The sequence below is a fragment of the Leuresthes tenuis genome, unplaced genomic scaffold (assembly GCF_036924035.1).
Source record: "Leuresthes tenuis unplaced genomic scaffold, fLeuTen1.0.hap1 SCAF_2, whole genome shotgun sequence".
Taxonomy (NCBI): domain Eukaryota; kingdom Metazoa; phylum Chordata; class Actinopteri; order Atheriniformes; family Atherinopsidae; genus Leuresthes; species Leuresthes tenuis.
Window position 1 is genome coordinate 9,833,850 of NW_027325356.1, and position 20,539 is coordinate 9,854,388.

Below are 20,539 nucleotides of genomic sequence, written 5' to 3' on the forward strand. Positions count from 1 at the left end.
CAAACACTAAAAATATCTGTAAAAGCAGAATGAAGAGAGAAGCAGTTGAGCTGAGCTCTTGTGAGCCAGACCTTTGACTCAGTTTGGCATCTTCAGTAGCTAGAATAATTAAATCTTATATTTATTGAAATGAAGCGCAAATAATTTTTGTTTTTTTTTGTGCTCGAAAATAAAATGTACATCTAGACCGTGGCTTCACAAAGCATAAAGCAGAGATGTTTATAAAATATTTTCTGAAAGCAGTCCCAATTGTGTCAGTCTGAGATACAGACGTGTTTTCCTCAGTTTGCCGCTAGATGGCCACACTGAGCTGGAAATAATAGTGAAGCCCCTGTAAAGCGGCACATTCAGAGGAAGCAGCAGTTTTAACTTAAGCATTCTTGGATATTTTTTTCTTGTAACTGTCGTAATTTTCTTTGTTCAATCCCTCCTTTCCCTTGGACTACATTGACTTGGTAGTTTTGAAACGATAACCGAATTGTGACACGTCTTTTGGTTAATGGACATAAACATAAGTGGACCTGGGGTTCTTATTTTGGAAAAATCTGCCCGGAAGTACTGTAAACCTCTGCTGTCATTGATAGCATAATATGCTAGCTGGCTAGCAGAAGTGCCTGTCGGTTCCTGAGGGAAAACAACGAAGTAATAACAACCACTGCCATGGCTGTGTCGTGGTGTGAATTGTGACAACAAACGCCAAGATGATGAACGACATAATTGAGGAGCCTGAAAAAGACGCCCTCCTGGAAACGCAGCAGGAGCCACAAGTTTTGACGGTAATGTTGGCTAAAGCTACTCCGGCTAACAGTGGCTTGTAAACAGAAACAGGGAGGCTAGCTCAGTAGCCTAGCAGGTTATTTTGGACTGTTGTTTAAATGAGAAACGTTTGTCTAAATCACTGCTGAGAGGGGAGACTTTCTGCCGCTAAGTTTGGCTTAATTTCAAACAAGTGGTGTGTGAATGAGCACACAGACACTTTTCTTTCAGAAAAAAAAACGTCCTCAGAGAGTTATGAGAGATATGGGATTTAATTTCGTTTTCTTACATGTTCAACTTGCTCGTGTGAGGTATGTTTTAACCAGAACATTAATTTGTCCCTTGAATGAATAATTTAATAACACTGGGGTTCAAGGCTTTTTTTCCTTTGCAGATTCTCTAGAAAAAACGTGTCAATTCCTGCTCACATGATGTCATTAAAGTGATTTGTCAATTATTTGGCTTCCATCCAGGAACCTTGATTTACAGTGTTTTCTCTGTGTGAAATGGTAGGGACCAAGTAGTGGAACAAGACCTAAGACCACAGATGGAGGCATCAGGCCAGTGGAGAAAAGAGGACCGTACATCATGTCCAGAGCTCCAGCCATCCACCTCAAACTGCGTAAGCATTTTGTTGACTCAAGGAGCCTGGGAGAGGTCATAATTACATTTCTAAGCCAGCAGTTGTCCTTCTTTTTTCCTTTTTCTATTGATTTGGCTTTGATTGAACTATGTATACAAATTTAAAGAAATCCAAGGTTTGTACATTAGTATCATTATAATGTGTATGAACTCTGCTCCTTAATCTTAAACTCTCAAGGTTTTCACCACTATGCTGTATTCAGCATAGCACTGATTGACTGGTGAAGCTCAGTTTAATGCTCATTTGGCAGCTGAATAACAGACTCTGCATAACGTGATATTGTTGCACCAAGAAAAAAAACAGATGTCATGAATAAGAAAGATTTCTACACAGATGAGTTGAGTTTTATGAGATGGAATAGATTGGTTAAGACACATTAGATGCGTAAAGCACACATCTCTGTTACTTTTTAGAATAGCGACGTGGTCTGTTTAGAGGGAGATAAAACATTGGAGTTTGAAATGAATCTACTCTTTCTGATAATCCAAAGAGAAACACAGGGAGATGGCGAGGAAAGCGCTGAAGAAGAAAGCCCTCTCATCCGGGCCTCCAGTGACGCATCAGCCCAGGCAAGGTGTTAAGAGGTGGGGAGACATGATTAGAAAATAGTCAGAAGCTGTTGGGGATGCTTCCTTCTTTTTTTCCTAAGCTGTTTCTATCCCCTCTCTCAGGACAGTGAAGTATAACAAGGGCTACGCTGCTTTGAGTCAACATCCTGAGGAAACTTTGGTTGCACTGGACACAGACAGGTAAGGTCACTTCCTGCTATCTACATGAAACTGAGCTTACTGACAGTCTGTTGTTTCCTTTCAAGGGATTTTTTTGTTTGTTTGTTTTATAGCCTTTAATGGGTTTTCATATTTAGCAGACATCTCTGGTAAAGCTCATCTTGTTTTATGAGAGCATGCTCTGGGGTTGTCATTTGGTCTGTTTACCAAGATAAAGCCTGATTGTACTCGAAAAGTATGTCCTAAAAAAAATCCTTATAGTTTCACTTCTCCTTTCAAAGAATGTTGCATTAATTAAGACACAGGTGGAGCCAACATTTCCACGTCCCAGTTAGATTTTTTTCTTTCCACTTTGTTAAGTAAGTGTTCCTAAACAGGTTTTGAATTGGCAGTTGAACTAATCCGATTGAGAAGGTTACTCCTACCTGTCTTTACAGTGATGAAGAGATCGACTTTGAGCAGTATTCCTCAGGCTACTCTTCAGCTGAGGTGAGTTCGCCCCATGGGACATATTTCAGATTCTCTCAGAATGTTGTCACATTTTCAAACTCGCTCTGTGTCTATTGTGTATGTACGTGGGGTGGGGTGCATCCAGATATATTATGTGGTGAGATAACATGTCATTGGACCACATCAAACCCTTCACTTCCTCTTCGCAAAACATTCTCTATGCAAATATTTAACATTGTCTACAAATGACTTCAAAGAGCACTACATGATAGCTGTGCTACCAGATTACAAATATTTTTCAAACAATGAGTGGGTAAAAGGCTAAAAGGAACCGGTTTGTCTCAAAGTTGTTCACAGCAGACACTCTGATAAAAGAAGTTTCTCCAAGTCAACTGATATAAGTGCATCACACTTGTAGATGTAGTGCCAGGTTTTGTTTTTATTGGATGTAATCAGAGGGAACAGAATGTGCCTCACAGTGAGTAAATATGAGTGTTATTACTTGAAATTTTTCTTTATTTCTTAATCCCACACACCGAGCCTCTGGCTGTTTCCCGACCCATATATGTGGATAGGCAGCATTATTTAGGCTTTCTTTCAGCACAGCTTATACTTAAATTTGGTTTTATGCTGTTTTATGCTGTTTCCTTTGGGCGATTGAGAATTTTCATGACACATAAAAGCTATACAAAATAGACAGCCGTTTTATTAGTTGGTTGATATTCTAGCATACGTTTGTAGGGAAGAGATTTGCCATGTGTTAATGAAAACAAACAAACAAATAAAGAAAAGCCCAATCAAATGTTCCCACGATTTTCTTTTTCTTAAACTTCACAAAGAATTGTATTCTTTGTCTGGCAACTGAAATAACTGTAGAAATGCACAGATGACTGTGGGATATCAAACACTAAATTAAATTTCCATCCATCCATTTTCTATACCGTCAATCCGTTAATCGGGTACTAAATTAAATTTCCTCCTTTAATTTGAATGAATTTAGCTTTTCCTGCTCTCTTGTGACGTGTGTCTCGCTGCCTTTGCTCTCCAGGTCCATCCTGACTTAAGCAGACAGCTGCTTCAGGATGGCTACCGCCTGGATGAGATCCCCGATGACGAAGACCTGGACCTGATCCCACCCAAAGCCATGGGCTCCTCCGCGTGCTGCTGCTCCGAGGGCCCGTCGTGCTCCATGCAGTGATGTCGGTGCCGTGACTCGGACCTTATGAAGGCGTGCGCTGGTACTTGACACCTTCTTTGTTACGCAGCTCGACTGCTGTAGGCTGCCTGAGGACTTTCAGCTCTGAAGCCAAACTATTCCTAATGCAGGACCGTGTGCACCGTGCACTGATGAAAAGCAGATGGATGTGAGAGCAAGCCTTATCCACTGTGACCCCCAAAGTTTGACCAATTTTATTTATTAAGTCGTCCTGTTTGCTTTTTACAGGAGTGATTACAACACGGCTCTACATGGAGCGGGAAAGCAATTCAACATTTGGGACGTGACTGGTTACAGTTTTTTTCTTTTCTGGCAAACAGTATGATGGTTTGTGTATTGTTTTAGCTCTTTTGTGACTCTGCATTTACCAGTTACTTATAAATAACTGTTATTTGATATAATGGCACTTCACATCCCCATGACAATGCATTATTAGGCTTCTTTTTTTTTTTTGCGGCTTTTGTCCTCAAAACCTCCATTTGAGTTTGACTCCAAAATTATGTCAATTTCAACATAAAAAGCAAAGAAGCACAGCACTGAATTTGAATAGGAATGTTTGAGTAAAACTACTTTACTCCTTCATGTTTTATGTGTAATAAGTATACGTTTCCTTCATGATCATTTACACAAACGAATGACAGTTTAGAGTTTGTCACTGAGCAAAATGCAAGAAGGATGCACTCCTCTCCAAGATGTTTACTTGGACAGTTCCAGATATCCACAGTGTGGCAGAGTAATACCTACTCTCACACATCTGTATGCTGTTTATGGCCCAGAATTTAAGAAGGGAAACTTTGAAATTGTGCAGCGATTAAACGACTTCATTACAATCTGTGCGCTGTATTTTAAGGTCAAATCTGTCGAGGAATTCTGAAAGTATAAGTATTCCATGTGGCCAATTCTCACTGTGGATTTGTAGCATTTTGGTTTAAAATTCTGTCCAAAATAAGGATACATACATAAGGAAGAGTATGTATGCACATCATATTTGAGATGCATTATTTATATATTTATTAAGTTGTTTCCGTAGGTCTACACTAAATATTCCTTACAAATCATCTACAGTTCACACATAAGTTTAAACTACGCGTTCACTGTTTGAGGTCTGATGTTTGTTGGTTTGTTTCATACACAACATTTAATCTGAGAAAGAATAAAAGAAAGTGTTATTTTTCTGTTAGACAATGTATCTGTTCACTCACATTACTGTCTGGGTAATATTTTACTATTGTTTGCTGGGTTTATTTTAAGATCATATCAACACAAACTGCTCGATGTCAGAGATGGTGACGATCAGCACCTTCTCAGGAGATTTGTGTGTACGTGTGTTAGCGCACAAGCGGGGAGCAATTTGCCTTTTGCTTACGTTTGTAACATAAAAGTATGAAAAGTTGCACTTCTGGTCCAGTGCATGACGGTTTTAAGTCAGGACGAACATGTTGCTACTGATGCTGCTCTCATACTGTTGACGTTGGTTCTCTCACTAATACACAGGCGACACCGCAGATCACTTCACCACAATAACAAAATTAGGGACTGGGAAGAGTTAAGCGTGTCATGCGAGGATTAGGATGGAACCTCGGATTGTATTTCAGAGATGGGCTCAGTTCAGATATGCAGAATCATGTTGAAATGAACATTATAACCTCTTAGCCTTTCATAGTTGTAATGTGGGTCATCGAGCTGACTCTGATGTTATACCAAGTGAGGGTTTTTGTTTCCTTTTAATTCAAGCAAAATGCTCTCAATGGACTGGTTGGATTTTAAGTGTTTGACCCCGACTCTGAGCTGTGTTTGGTGTGTAGACATCACTGCACTTAATGCCAATGGTCAGTAGCAGGTACACTTGAACTCATCTGTACTATGCAACTATTGGGACAATCTGGTTGTTGTATAACATTTTGCAGGGGTTTTCTTATGGAGTGCTAAATGCAATAACTTTGTTTTTTGTTTGTTTTTTTACTATGGTAATTGCAAATCTTTTTTATTTAGTTGTACCGTTTATTAAATTGCATTATTAAAGAAAACTCTGAAGATGCTTGTCTATGTCTTATTGTGTTGTGATAACTATGAATAATCACCGTCAGCGCTCTTGTTTGTCAGTGACACATGCTTTTCAGCAAAAGAAGAGTTAATCAGAGGACGAGAGGCACCGACCGATCTGCACGCGTTGCTTGTTGTTTCCACCAGGGGACAGTAGAGAGCCGCGCTGCGCTCCTACTATAACTTGCGCGTCACACTTTTAAAGTTATTGTAGCAAAGAAAGATAAGAAATTTAAACGTAAATATAGCTAAAACATTCTTTTTTTTTTTACTATGGACCAAACGCGTATAACTTGTTGATGAAACAAGTTTGGAATAAACTCCACGCCAAGCCTTGCAATTTGGTTTTAAAAAGATACGCGATTTTATCCGCATCTACACACCTTATTTTCTAATAAATTATCATGATAAAACTTGTGCACATGTCAGCTATTTAATATATGGATTTGCTCTTGGATCTTATTGACAGTGAGGAATAGAAAACGACCCGTTGCGTCTTCCATCTATTCCATGCCATTTTGCTTCAAGCGGCACAAAAATCCCTTGTGATTCAATTTATTTTATTCATGCACTTAATGGTGCTTAATTCGAGTTAAGAAACGGCAAAAAGCTGATACTTGTTGCTGTCGCTGGGCGGGTCTAATGCTTGTGTGCGCCATGCTGGGGGTGTCAACTCAAGGGGAGGAAAAAAAAACGACTGGGAGTTACCTCAGCGCTTTCCGAGATATGAGATCGGGCATTTTCCAGTCTGTCCCCTCACCTAAAAGGAAAATCACGAATAATCAAAAGGGAAAGAAAGAGGGACAAGAGATTCGGACAGGCTCGAAGAAGTCGTCCAGAAAAACAGCACGGAGTACCTTTCTGCTGGTCTGATCAGTCGGAATCTGCGGTGCATGCACAGCGACTCTGCCCCCGTGCGCGCGCGCGTGTGTGTGTTTACAAGTGTTTGAACGAGTGCCAGAAACAAGGGAAGAAGTAGGATAAAGCCAAGCAAGGAGGGATGGTGGACAATTCCAGCAGTAGTAAGGCACAAACGGTGAGTCGTGGTCGTGATTGGCTTCCGTTCGTGTTTAACTGAGCGGGGACGAGCTGAAAGCCCTCCGAGCGACGCAGTTTGACCGCTTTTCTTTACGTGAAGGTGAAGTGGAGTTGGCTCGCCAAACTTTAGAGTTTCCCAAAGAAAAGAGGAGAACAAACTTGAAGAGGTAAATTTGTCTTGTGGTAGGTCGTGTTTACTCTCTTTCCGCTGTAGCGACACCTCCGTAGGAAATACCTTTTCTCAAAAGCGTCAGTGGGCTGACTTGGCTCGTCTGCGCGTTATCTCACCCGCGCGAACGTGATCCACGAATTTTGAGGATGTGGCAACTAATGAGCTGAGTGTGGAGAGGGTGCATTGACTTCTTTTCACTTGGTTGGTTGTTTAGTTTTGATATTACTGCTCATTTAAGCAGGAGGCTTTTTGAAAGCTGTCTGTGCGCCACTCGGGATAACATCTTCGAGCGTCCCAGGTATATAAATGAAGCTCAACTTTGCGCGCTGACAGCGTTCAAGCTGCCGCACTGTATCAAGTGTTCACTTCTTGTTAAGACAGACGTCTTTTCAACTTGTGAGGTTATCATAAATTACAATTTCCACGAGCACTAATACAATAACTATGTCATTCTTTATCTATTTGTGTTTTGTTTTTTTTGCAGATGCCAAAATGATTATTCTGTTGCTGGCTACGGCAGTATTTCTTTTATTTAGACGTGTTTTTAAGGATTGTATTCATCCTTTTTGTAAAGGTCAGGTTACTCTGCAATGAGCCTGGTTGAATGTGTTGTTAAATTCTCCTGCCTTTCTGCTTGCTGTTTTCTACTCATACTGCTGCATTCAAGGTTAGATGAAATAGTTATGGGTCAAGCGTAAACATTTTAGAATTTGTTTAAGTTAACAAGTGACAGCTTAGATTTAATGTTGTGATGTTGCTGATTACACAGACATAGACAATTATCTCAGACCCTCTGGTTCAAACATTGACTTCAGTACATAAGTACAAGGCATTTTCAAAGTTTAGACTACTTCAACTTGGTGAAAACCTTGTTGTTGAATCAGAAGTAGTTTTTGTATGGCTTTGAATTTCTGTTGAATCCGTGCCTTGTTCCCATTACAGCTTTTAGGAGTAATTAGATTTCCTAATCTGGTTGGTAATTCATGACTCCCTCTCTTCCTCCCTCAGCCCAGCATGTCTCAGGAGCCCAGTGTGGCCTTTCCCCAAAGCAGCTCCACTGGTGGAATGAAGCTGGAGGCAGTGATGGAGCAGCTCCAGCGCCAGCAGCAGGCCCGACTGGAAATGGAGCGTAAGGAGAGGAAGCTACGAGAGGCCCACATCATGTATGCTCAGCAGGTTGCTGCCCAGCAGGCCATCCTGGCAGCAGCCCGGGCTTCCGGGGCCACCTTCATGGGCAAAGGTCTGGCCGGAGGCATTCCTGCTAGCGGCTTGCCTCCTCGAGTGTCCAATCAGAGCAGTGTAGACTCAGAAAGAGAGGATGATGAAGACAGAGGCCGGGATTCGGGGGATGAGGATGATGACAATGAGATGATGGAGGGGGACGAGGGCAGTGAGGAGGACGAGGGTCGTGCCAGTGGGCTGGAGTTTCTCCGCAAGCAGACCCTTGCTTTGCAGCAGAATGCCCCCCGCATCCCAGCCCGTCCGTTTGCAAGTTACTCTGCGTCGGCTCCCCAGAGGGCTGCATCCCCACCTGTTAGAGTGAAGCAGGAACCTGACGAGGGTCTGTCTCCTGCAGGGCCCAACTCCGCCACCTCTCCTAATGGACAAGCCGACTGGGGCTTTGATGACCACTTCAGACAGGTTAGTACATTTCACCTTGTAGCTCTGCCCGCCACACGTTTCCTTCTTTTTACATCAAATCTTGTTTTGATCTTTTCTTTTTCATGAAACATTATCTCCAGTGATGTTTGAGACTTAAGACATCGCTCTGCCATTATTAACTGACTGAAAATTGTCCTAATTCATGTTGAATTTGTGAGATTAGTTTGATGTCTCCGTCAAGCCCCCTCCTGCGAATGACTGCTTAATCTTGACTGTGATATATTTACACTGCTCCAGCAGAGTCTTTGTGTGACACTTCAAAACTCTGTGGGGGGTTGACCGCCGATTGGCTTTTGTGGTTGAGAAAAAAAAAAACCCTCCTCAGTGAGTCTTGGCAGAAGTCCAGGCTGAGGTGCAATGTGTTCACGCTCACTAGATTTCTCCTCTTGTGCTCACATGCCGAGTGTGTGTCTCTCTCAGTCTTCGTCCCTCTTGGCACTTTGTTCAGACTTTGGCTCAAGTTTGGCTCTGATCCAGGCCGTGGAGTCAGATGGGGCAGTTCTGCTGCTGTAAGGCTGTGGGTGGTTGGCCGGGTCAGCTTGAGGATTTTGGGTGGGTGGAAAGGTTGGGTGTAGTACACAGTAGCAGCCTGTCACCCCCCTTCTCCAACTCCCGCCACCCCAAGAGTTTCGGCTGTGTGCCAAGTGAACTTTCTCTCGAAGGTAAATATTGCCTCAGCACTGTGTTACAGAACACTGGAATGCCAACAGGGAACCGAGCCGAGCTGTGGTTTAGCTTAGGACGTAGCAGGTTAAACAGAGAGCTCTGATCCCTGTAAGTGATATAAAAAGCTGTAGCTGTACAGGAGTGGGCAGTGTGAGGGGACATATCTGTGCTTGATCAGTGAGCTGGAGGAGCTCGACTATCATGTGTCTGCATTTTATTACTGTCTATTTAAAGGTAAATGTCTTTGAATGGCGTTTCCCAAGACCACATTACCAAATTTAGCTATGAAACATGGACAATAGGTGATGACACATGGGAGCCCCAAAGCAGTAAGATTTTGAGGCTCATGTAAATGTGTTGGAAGAAGGATTAGTGATAATATTGTTTTTGTCATTAATGCATATCTTTTTTTTTTTGGTTGATATTTGCCAGATACAATAAAACATTACTCGCTAGGACATTAACATTGTATGAAACTGAACTTCCCAGCGGTGTTTCGGCTGCTTACTTTTATGTTTTCAGAGCTGTCATAAATAGTGGAGTAGTATTATTCTGAGTGATGACCAGGCTTTGTCAGGAGCATTGTTACAACAGAGGATCATAGCAGCAAAGTTGTAGCTGACCAGTACCCTATCTGTGGCCTGGTGTCTTTTATTAGGAGAGGCAGGCTGAGCCGGGGGGATGGGGGAGGCATTATGGGACGAGAATTGGTCTGGCCTTTTTTTGTTTCCTCTCTTTTATCTTTCCTGTCATTATGTCAGCTCTGCAGTATTTAATGGCGGCTCATCTCTTCAGGCAGTTTCAGGTTGCACCGCTGTAGGGGGGAGGGGATCAGTGGTTGCAGGGGAAGTGCGTTGTTTTTTTTTGTTGTTGTTTTTTTAACTCTCACCCTTTCTTTTTTGATGTCATTGTCTTGGAGGGGGCCAGAGACAATTCTGGCAGATGCCACAAATACCGACTATCGAAAAATAATGGGGTAGAACATTTATTATATTCTAAAGGCAGTGACAGAGAGGAGATAGGGTGACAAGCTAAAGAGAGATTTGTACAGAAGACCCCTTACTTTGACATGTACGTATCATGTAACCAGTGACATTGGATGGAGGCTTTCATCTAAAGGCACTCTGTGTGCGAATGCTGTTTCCAGAGATGATGTGATGTTGCTGAAACATGGCACACAATATTTAGAAAGGGTTTGGCTCTTCATGTCATCAACAACACAATCAGGATAGGAATGTCCATTTGCTAAAATACATTGCACTACCAAAGATGTTGATCGAGACAGTGAGCATGTTGCAAAAGTGACCCTTTGTGTGTGTCTGAAGTTATGATGAAACACAGAGTTGAACACGATTTGCTCGGTCCAGTAGTTGGACTTTAACCATTTAATTTTTCTATCTTGTTGCTGAATGTATGATTCTCCTATGAAGGGCAGATGGGTGGAGACAGACATGTTTGTTTTCATGTTTTCTTGTCAGTGATGTGTGGAGGCTGACCCCGGCCCTCTCCTAAACAGAATAAATGAATGTCAAACAAGGCAAAGCTGGCATGTGGAGCGGGAGATGGGTTGTCCAGCTGGTCTCCACAGTGTGGCGGATGCTACATGACCTCTGTAATAAAGCCCACACTTTGTCCTGTTCTTCTTGCTCTCAAAGATCCTCTTCTTTCTGTAATTATTAATAGAGTCGTAATCGTGCCTGGAGCACAATCATTGCTTCACCTGAGTTAGCTGGATGTTAGAACTGAGAGATGTGCTTAAGTTAGGTTGCTGTGCTACTGCTGACAGCCTTTGTCTCTGTGTGGCCCAGGCGACCTGTCCAGGGTTTAGCTGAGATAGGCCACCCCCTCCAACTGAAAACATACTGTATCAAGCTTTGTGCACCAGAGTTCAGTTTTGTTTTTTTCAGTATAGTTTGCCTTACCAAAGAAGAAGTCACACTCACATTTACTACTGCATGCATTCACTGGGGCATCCTTTCAAACAGCTGTTGTATTATCATAACATTGATTTCTGTCCAGAGTTGTGTTAATTTTTGCCAACATCCTGTATTGATGATGAGAAAGTCAGACTAATACATAAAATCTTCTCCAGCACATCTCAAAGATTCTCAGTGGATTTAAGGTCATTCAGTATTTACAGATAGCAAGCCGACTTTCTTTTTAGTTTTTTTGTCCAACTGAAGCAACCCCAGATCACAATGCTGCCCAGGCGTGATGGGTGCAGGACTTCATCCAATGCTATTCTTACCCTGATGCACCAGTCACTCTAGAACAAGTAAATATGGACTAGTCAGACCTCATTAACTTTTTCTATTGCTCCAGAGTCCAATTTATATGCTCCCTAGCTAATTTAAACTTTTTTATTACTTTATCCTATCCGCTATTAAATTATCCTCACTGGTGAGTGGGGAAGCTTGCCGATTTAGCTCATTCTAAGTCTAAGCTCCATCTAGGTAAGCTTGCAGCCGAACAAGCCGGTATCTCTGAGCCAAACTCTTGAGCATGAGTCCTAGCTGGTTCCTTGCTAGGACTGTGGTTTGCTCGCTGCTTGAGCTGGTAGCTCACTGATTGTAGCTCTTGGTCAGCAAGTGGTAACTTTCTGATACAGATGAACCATTCTGAACCCTCTACTTGCATGTGATTGTGTATAATTTAGCTAACACGTTCTGAGAATCACTCTCTGGTTCAAATATTTACGGCTGAATTGTCACTATATTCAAAGTGCTAAACAGAGCATGGCAAATGGAGCCGGAGTAAACTGAGAAGGCCAGTGTCAGCTGCTGGTGGGTGTAGATGTGGGTGGGACTGATTTGAATATTCATAGATTCCCATTCACTGAATGAGGAAAGCAGTGAAGAGTCGGTGGCAAGCCATCTGAAGACCATGAGTTTTTTTTCTTTTCTTTCTGTAATGAATCAATTACTGCTAGAGTTGGACTTAAGAGATCTTTTCAAGAGACCAATAATTTGATTGCTCTTAAACAAACATGTTTCTATGTCAATAACCTCAGTACTTTTCCAGTGCGAGGCTCTACTCTGCCTCCTAAAAACAGATGCGCCTTATAATAAAAGCAGAAGAAGGCAACAAGGTATCAACAAGGAATTCCATGATTTTGCTCCAGGATTTTTTTTCATTTCTGACCCCAGTGTAATACTATTTTTATCTAAATTAGGGTCTCCATGTGGGTATTTTTAAACACTATTGCACCTGCTGGAACAAGGAGAGTGAATCTCTTCCCATTACCAGTAGAGGTGTATTTAACCTTTAACATTTAATTCTCTAAAGGCAAAGCAAAGAACTGTCCAGTAACAACACTCCACCATATCCTGTAAGCTATGACAACATGACAGGATGACTTTGCACTGTATCCTCCAGGCTGTGTTGGACCCTTTTTCTGATAAACATGATTTTTGAGAAAATTAGGTTAGTTTATTTACAACTGGTCTAAGTGAGGAAAAAGTCGATAGTTTAAGGTAAAAGCAGGAGGTTTTCTGTCTGGGTTAGAGGTTAGGGCCGGGGCTGATAAACCTTATCTGAGGTCTCTACCAGGAAATTCATGATTTTCTTTTTTTTGGCGTTTTCTTAGATTCATACTATTCGTAAGTTGGACATTTTGTTACTGAGTGCAGCATAAATGGGCTCATACACCCGCAACAGCGGAAGCCGCCAACACAGAAACAAACCTTTAAACATTGGTGAAGCATCGCCCGTATGTTCCTTAAAAACACCAGCAGTGAATCCCAAGGTTCATCAAGCTGATATGCAAGAGAGGAATTACAAATTGTGTCTCGTCTGTTCAAGGGTTGTTGAGCATAATTTGTGTCTAAATTTATGCTTGCACAGTAGCACAAAAGTGTAGCACAGATCTCTGGAGGCATATAATGTGGAAGAGAGGAAGTGGAGTGGCTCACTCCACCCCATAAAACGGGCTGCAGTGAACACATGCCTAAAAACACGGCTGGACAGGTTGCTGTTTTATTTTATCTCTGTGACATTTTGACCAAAGCATGCCACAGATATTTAATTTAGATCCCAGGAAATTGTGTGAACTTGTGGAATGAGGACACAATATGTCTCCTTTAACACCAAATGTGAGCTTTATAAACTTCCGCTCTGAAGACATGCTTGCATGCGTGGCTCTCTGTGTGTATGATGCATTTAATGACCGACTAAAAGCAATTCTCTTTTCCTTTGCCTGATCTGTCATTCTCTGGTCAAATTAGACAAGCTCAAAAACATCCATTTCTTATCCTATTAACTATCTGAGCAATTGGTGGATCCCTAATTGGTGGTTTGGTTGCAACATGTGCCGGATCATTAGAAGATATCAAGACATGCTATTCCCTAATTATGCAGTGTGGTTGACTCTTTTATTCTGTCACATTGACTAAATCATTGACTAATCATGTTGGCTTTAAATTTGCAAGGTTTATTTAGCAGGCTCGATTGAGTGAATAATTCCATTCTACAGCTTGATCAGATTTGTAGCTTGTCTTCTTGACCAAATGAGATTTTGCTTTGGAGGTTGTGGAAAAACTGGTAAATCCAGTTGTTGCATCATTTCACACAGAGTAAATCAGTGCAATGGGAAAACTCACTTGTCGGCGCACAACTGAATAAGGAGCTGTTCTACAACTGCTGAGGAATGCGTTTAATACAGAAGAAGAAGCAGTCAACCAGAGCACAGTTCACCAAATCTGGTTTCTCTGGGTAACTGGGCATCTGTTATTGAAAAGCTGCAGTAACACTTGCCACCTTGGGCCCTGCTTTTCCTGCTCAGGCACTGAAAGCTTTCTCTTGAGGCAACACTGCTGCATAATTTAGCTGTCGCCACAGCAACACATCAGTCAGGAAGCGGGGAGCTGCACGGCTGCAGCGAAGGGATCGATAAGGATTGTGTGTGAACTTTAAGTGGCAGGAGCGTTTGGCATTGTTTTCTGCTCATTTATGATAAATGAGGAGGGAATTGTATTGAGCAGATGAACTCAAAGTTTTTGTTTTGACAGTGGAAGGTGGAACAAGTCTGCCCTAGTGCTTGGACACAGTTGAACTGTTGGAAAAACCTCTGCATTTGTTAGGAATTTGTTGCCACTGGAGCCAAGAGGCCCCACGCCTGGTGTGCATGTTGTATACATATGTCAACCTGATCTGGTTTTTCCTTTCTGAATGTTATGCTGTTGTCTCACATGCCATTACTGTCAGTGGGTTTTAAATGGTGTACTTAGTATCATTCTGTTTACTGGACTTCCTGTTATGTTGATGTAATAAGGCTGGAATTACTGTCTGACCTCTGTTGGTACAAATTGCCTGCAAATGGAGGACATTCAGATGAGAAATAATGAGGAAGGCTGAGGTCCATTAAAACCTGTTGCTGTGCCTTTTCAGAACAAAGCATGGCTATGATGTGTAAGGCCTGTTATATCTTGCTGTGCTTTGGATGCTAAACCACACAGGGAATTGAAAGCCTCAACTCAGACTGTTTGCTTATACTGTGAACAAAGTATTGGGATATGTGAAAGTGGTCAGTGTACATTTATTGTTCATCAGTGTAAGTGTGATAGGTTCCCTTGTTTGATTTAGTTTAATGTTTCCAACACTTTTGTTTGTTTTTTTTAAAGAAAAGGGATGATTTGGGCACACACACACACACACACACACACACACACACACACACACAAAAAAAGGGTCTTTCTGTCTCTGGTATACTTTTTCCTTTTTTATTTGGATTTTTGGTTTTATTATTATTTGCAAGACATTTTACTGCTATTTGTAAATTGCTTTTTATAAGTGTTGTAAATCTTTTACATTTTTCTTTCTTTCACACTTGTTTCCTTTGGCGCTTAGATTTTGCTCCGTAAAGCACTTTGGGTGGCATTTGTGTTGGAAAAGCGGCGTACAAATGAAGTAGCTTTGTCCTTGTTAGATGGACATGACCTCATTCAATTGTGCATTCAACTTTGTTTGTTTCTTTTATTCTTTTTCTTTCTAATCTGTGAATAGTGTCTCTAGTTTGGGTCTTTGTTATCATGAACATTGAGTCTTGCTTCCAAATTTGTCACAGTGATTTCAGTGATTTGCCGTCATTCTTAAGATGGTTAGAGTTTCTGATTTAGCTCTAATTTTAACTCTTAAGTTGAACAAAATTGGTGGTAAATTGATTTAAGTCTGTCTGGTGAGAAATCCAATGGAGATGCAGTTAAATATCTTTAGAGATATTTTCCTGGCAGAGGAGCATCTTAGGAGAATTAAACTTAACTTTACGATTCCTCAAGATCATCTAATTGTCAGTAAAATAATGAGAGCCCATTTATAGTTGTAGATTCAGACACAATATCATATACAGAGTTGGACTCTGTTTCAGAGCTTTTACAATAACTATAATATGATGAATTAAGGGTACAATAAAATATGTAATATTTAATGTAGTAAATTATGTTCTGACTGTGTTGATTCAAATACGTGTATCTGACCCTAAACTGGTTAAACAGAGTGCTGTGAAGAGAACACTGACAGAGCGCTTCTATCTCTCTGCAGCATATTCAGGTTGCCTGTCTTTGTATGGCTGGGATTTATAGGGCTTACTTTGGAAAGAAAAAAGTCTTTTAAATTTTGTTGTGGTCCATGGAGCTGAAGTGACCAGTTGCTGTTGCAGTGCATTCTGTTTTTTTTCTGATTTGCCAGATAGTTATCAGTGTCCTTTCCAGGGTCTGCAGGCTTGCAACAGGTTGTTCAGCTTCATGTTTAATGCTGGACGGTGTTGGATAGATACACGTGTTGGCACAATACGACACTGCTGCATGACAGTTTTGCAAACTGATCTAGTCATGTAGCATTGCTTTTTCTCCTGTTGGGTAAAAACCCGGTGTTGCCATGCTCTGGATTTAAAATGGTACCAAGATGATCATACAAAGGTTTACATCGCACAATGCTTATGGATCGTAACAAATAACTATTGACAAAAATGAGGAGAAACTTCTTTCCATTTAAATTCCATAAAATTATTAGATTTATATCAATTCTAAATTGGATTTCAAGTTAGTAAAAAGTTACTAAAAGTAGTAATAGTAGTAATAGTGGGCCTATTTTTTATGTGTTATGTGTGTATATCATATAGAGAGACAAATGTCTAACAACTGAAATGAAAAGCCGTGCTTTTTTTTTAACCCGCAAATGGCAGTTTTATTTGAATTGGTGCTGGTTGGATGGGGTGGTGGTGGTGGTGGTGAGGGAAGGGGGGGGGGGGGTATTATCATGCTGACATAAAACAGCTTAATTTTGTGCTGACCCCTTCACAGCTAAGTGTGGATCCACTCCCCCCTCCCAGAAATAGAGGTATTGAATTTAGTGGGGAGATGAAGGGGGGGGGGGGGGTGGCTGTGGAAGGGGAAGAGTGGTTAGTGGTCTGGCTCAGCACACTACACTGCCCCACCCCGAGGAAACATTCCAGACGGAATTAAAGAGTTAACTCTTCAAACAGTGAACATTCCCACCGGGGGCTCCCAACAAGAGACAGGGGGTTTGACGGGGGTGGCTGGGTGCATGTCCGTGTGGTAGCCATGCCTGTGATTGGTGATCTTTCAGTTCATTTCACTCAGTGTCGCAGGGGCTGTAAAAGAAAAAAGCCAAAGGGCCTGAATGGGTGGAGCTGGATGGAAGAACCCACTGATGAAGCCAGAGACAGTTTTTTTTTTTATTTGTCTGAGTCCCACAGCGCACATCTGCTGCTCGCAGGCAATAGGAGGCTTCTTGTGGTGTCTCCAGTCCCCCCCCCCCATCTTTGTGGCCTGGTCAGACTCAGCTCTTATAGGTGGTGTCTTGTCTATTATGATGATTCTGCCAGCTGTTCTTGAGTGCGGAGGATTTAAATTAATTAGTCCATTATTGTTCAGTTAAATCAATCACGAATAGTTTGGAAAGGGGAAATAAAAGACTAATTCATTTCATAGAACAGTTTTAAATGAATAAAATTAGTTTCTTGGACAGAGCATTGCTTTGTTAGTTAATAATTCGTGTTTAATAGCAAGTATCGACAAATCCAGGACAAAACCAGAGAGTACTGAGTAAAAGGACATTTGGCATGTTGCCATAAAACAGAAAAAGTTGGAAGTATAATGAGAAAATTATTTTTGGTCAAATATTGCTCAACTTCTCTGGAAGCTTTTCCCTGTACGATTTTTAGCTTAATTTAAAAGCAAACAGACAGAAATGCATTGTGCTTTATCATGGACCTTCAGATTTATCATGTACTAGCATTAAAATAGCTTTATCGGGGATCTTCAGATTTATCATGTACTAGCATTAAAATAGCTTTATTGGGGACCTTCAGATTTATCATGCACTAGCATTAAAATAGCTTAATCAGGGGCCCAACTTAAATGAAAAGGGGGTAAAAAACATATTGTTCTTTTGTCTGTAATGTTAGCTTCCGACTCTGCATTTTACATGCACATTTAAAGGGGAACTCCGGTATTTTAAACCTAGACCTTATTTCTGGCATGAAATACGTTTATCTACTCACCGAAAATACAGTGGCGAAAGTCGGCGTCCATCAGAAGTTATTTAGAAAACTTGCGATCGGTGAATATCCATATAACGGAGTGAACAGGGCAGGGACGATGCAGCCTCTAAATAAGGCATTATCTGTCTTTATTTCACCAATACTTTAAGATGAATGAAGAATTCCCTCCGTTAGCTCTCCTATAGCTGTAAGTAGCCACATAACAGTAGCTATGTGCTAACAGAGCAATGGCACGCGTTCGTTCATTCATTCTTCTTAAAGTATTGGTGAAATAAAGACAGATAATGCCTTATTTAGAAGCTAGTTGGACTGACACATAAACGGCTGCCTCTGCCATTTTTTTTCAAATGTGTACTCCAGAGATAAAGAAGAGGCTGTCTTTTCCTATGACGCCAGTTTGACAAGGTGTGTGGTTAGCTAGCTTACTGCCCCCCAACTTAGGACATTTTTGCTGGGTTTCCATTCAAATGTCAATTTCAAGGGAATTTGTCAGGGAAAAAGTGACTAAATCCACATTTCCACTCATTTCTGTTGTGTGATGATTACGTTTCAGCTTTGTTAAAGGGTAGTTGGTGTCAGCTCTCTATTCAGAGAAAATGATGACACACCAGGATGATGAAATTGAATGTTCTCTCTCTCTCTCTCGCTCTCTCTCTCTTGGAATAGTTTGATGTTCTTATTTGATATTTGATTTTGTTTTATTTTATTATATAAAACTATCAATATATTTATTATATTGATGAAACTATAGCTCTGGCATCAGGTAACACAGACTCAGCTAATCAACGTTAGAATTTTTTGTAAAATATTTTTGTAATTGAGTTTTCATAATTGTTGCAGACCTGAGCTGAAAAGAAAAGGAAAAAAAAGTTCAACTGATGCTGCTTTTTTTTTGTCAAATGCAGTTTTATTGACATTGTGCCCATTGAAACACATGTTAAAGATAACAACGGGACATTTAGTTAAATTTTGTGACCAATTTTTAGATGGAGCTACTCAACTGACATAGTTATTGTAATATGTGAAACAGCAGGAGGAAGCTTGAATAGGTTTTTGTGTGCTAGTCTATTCTGGAGTTACAGGGGGAATAAAGTTGGGGGCTAGCATGAGGGTCTCATCATTATAACAGTGACAGTTCTGTGCTGATTGTTGCCTCCAGTTTGTAAGCATCTCTGCCCAAAGACGTACCTTTTCTGACTGGAACAGCTCCCGCAGTTTTCATGGCTGATACGTGACAGAGAGAGGAGCTTGACAACAGCTACAGTTGTAAAGCACAGCAATAGAATGAAGCATAAACTCAGGAGGGAATGATACACTGATGGAATTGCAAGGCATCTGCGGCATTTCAATGACATGGATCTGCTGATCAGTCAACACAAAAGACTGAAATGAATCGCATTGAGAGGGAAGAGCAGCGAAGGTCACATGAGAATGGAGTTCAACTGAGTCCAGATAGAGATTAATGCCATCTGGCCTTTATGACTGATGGTAAACTAACACCGAAAGGCATTACAGCACCATTGGTTTCCTTTTTCATACATACTGAATACTGAAATGCTTTGGCAATAAATGGGCAGTTCACAGACATATGCTCTAATTATTTAAAAAAATGCAGGAAGATTAATAGATTAACTAATTGGTATCTTCATCTAAAAAGCTATTTGAATGAGTTTTTTAAAGATCGCAGAAATTTGACTTTTAATACTTTTTAATACTTTTAATTCTTTGTCTGTGTTTTTGCTTTCATTCAACTGTTGGAACACAGCTGCTTTACACTGTTTTTCATAATTTGATAGGGTCAGCTGACGGGCCTTTTTAATGGCGTCATCTCGTTGTATAAAAGCTTTTATAAGGTTTAGGTGAGTTTGTAAATGAGAGAAGATCATTTTATTATTTTAAAGCTCATAGTGCAGAAGTGACATAAAACTGAACAGAGACAAAGTGTTACCAACGAGGTTTTGTGTGACAGATAATCATCCACTTAAATTAGATCAACTTTGACAGCCCTCCCTGAATGTGCTAACTGGAGTTCTCCAACAGAATCCAGGATAAGTTAGCAGCTCGGTGCATCTTATCTAGGTTTTTGAATTTTCTCTGCTGCTAAAATAGTGGCTGAAGTTATAAGAAAGACACATCTGTACATACAATAAGGAACCTCGATACTTAAAGACAGTCGACTCTTTGCAGACACAGGATTTAAACCCCTCCTCCCCTCCTCTGCTCATCAAGCCAGAGTTGAGGGTTAGACAGTAAAAGACAGGCTGTGGCCAGTAGTAAAACTAAGCAGTAAAACAGAGAAATAAAACGTTATTTAACAATTGTTTTATGTTGGCAGGGTTTATGTGAAAGTCTAAGTTCTGGTAAGAGCCTGAATGTGTGTGGAACAAAGCAGTGGGTGGAGACAGCGATTTGAACTTATTGCTATGTTTTTATAGTCCTCACATCCTTGTGTTGTCATTGACTTGTGTGTACATGCCCTCTGGCTTAGGGCAGAGCCCAAAAAAACTTAAGCGCACCAAAAAACAGAAGAAATGATTAAAATATTGGCAGAGGCAGAAAAATACACCCCACACACTTATGGGAAGGATTGTTTCTGCACAAGTCTGACATTAACTAATATTCTGCATAGTTGTCCTTTAATTGGTTA

The 20,539-nt window shown here is 40.9% G+C and overlaps 2 protein-coding genes across 7 annotated transcripts in view; both read left to right on the forward strand.

Moving 5' to 3' along the window:
• Positions 1 to 545: 545 nt before the first annotated feature.
• fam219b (family with sequence similarity 219 member B) lies at positions 546 to 5,831 on the forward strand. Of its 3 annotated transcripts, none has more exons than XM_072380132.1 (6): positions 546 to 776; positions 1,270 to 1,378; positions 1,890 to 1,973; positions 2,076 to 2,148; positions 2,565 to 2,616; positions 3,626 to 5,831. In XM_072380132.1, exons 1-6 carry the CDS (start codon positions 702 to 704, stop codon positions 3,773 to 3,775), a joined length of 543 nt encoding a protein of 180 aa, XP_072236233.1. In that variant the 5' UTR covers positions 546 to 701; the 3' UTR covers positions 3,776 to 5,831. The 3 variants fall into 3 exon arrangements, with proteins under 3 accessions (XP_072236233.1, XP_072236232.1, XP_072236234.1); XM_072380131.1 differs by having other exon boundaries at positions 547 to 776; positions 1,890 to 1,983; positions 2,071 to 2,148; XM_072380133.1 differs by having other exon boundaries at positions 547 to 776; positions 1,890 to 1,983; positions 2,071 to 2,148; positions 2,542 to 2,616; positions 3,626 to 3,734.
• A 702-nt stretch (positions 5,832 to 6,533) lies between these two features.
• Positions 6,534 to 20,539, forward strand: part of LOC140301600 (AT-rich interactive domain-containing protein 3B-like) — a 52,300-nt gene continuing 38,294 nt past the window's right edge. For 2 of the 4 annotated variants that reach the window (XR_011914921.1, XM_072380146.1), the window contains exons 1-2: positions 6,534 to 6,872; positions 8,055 to 8,687. Coding sequence is in view for 3 of the 4 variants with exons in the window: in XM_072380146.1 (XP_072236247.1) it covers positions 6,837 to 6,872; positions 8,055 to 8,687 (669 nt within the window). In the remaining variant the exon portion in view is untranslated. The other 2 variants (XM_072380147.1, XM_072380148.1) reach the window with 2 other exon arrangements.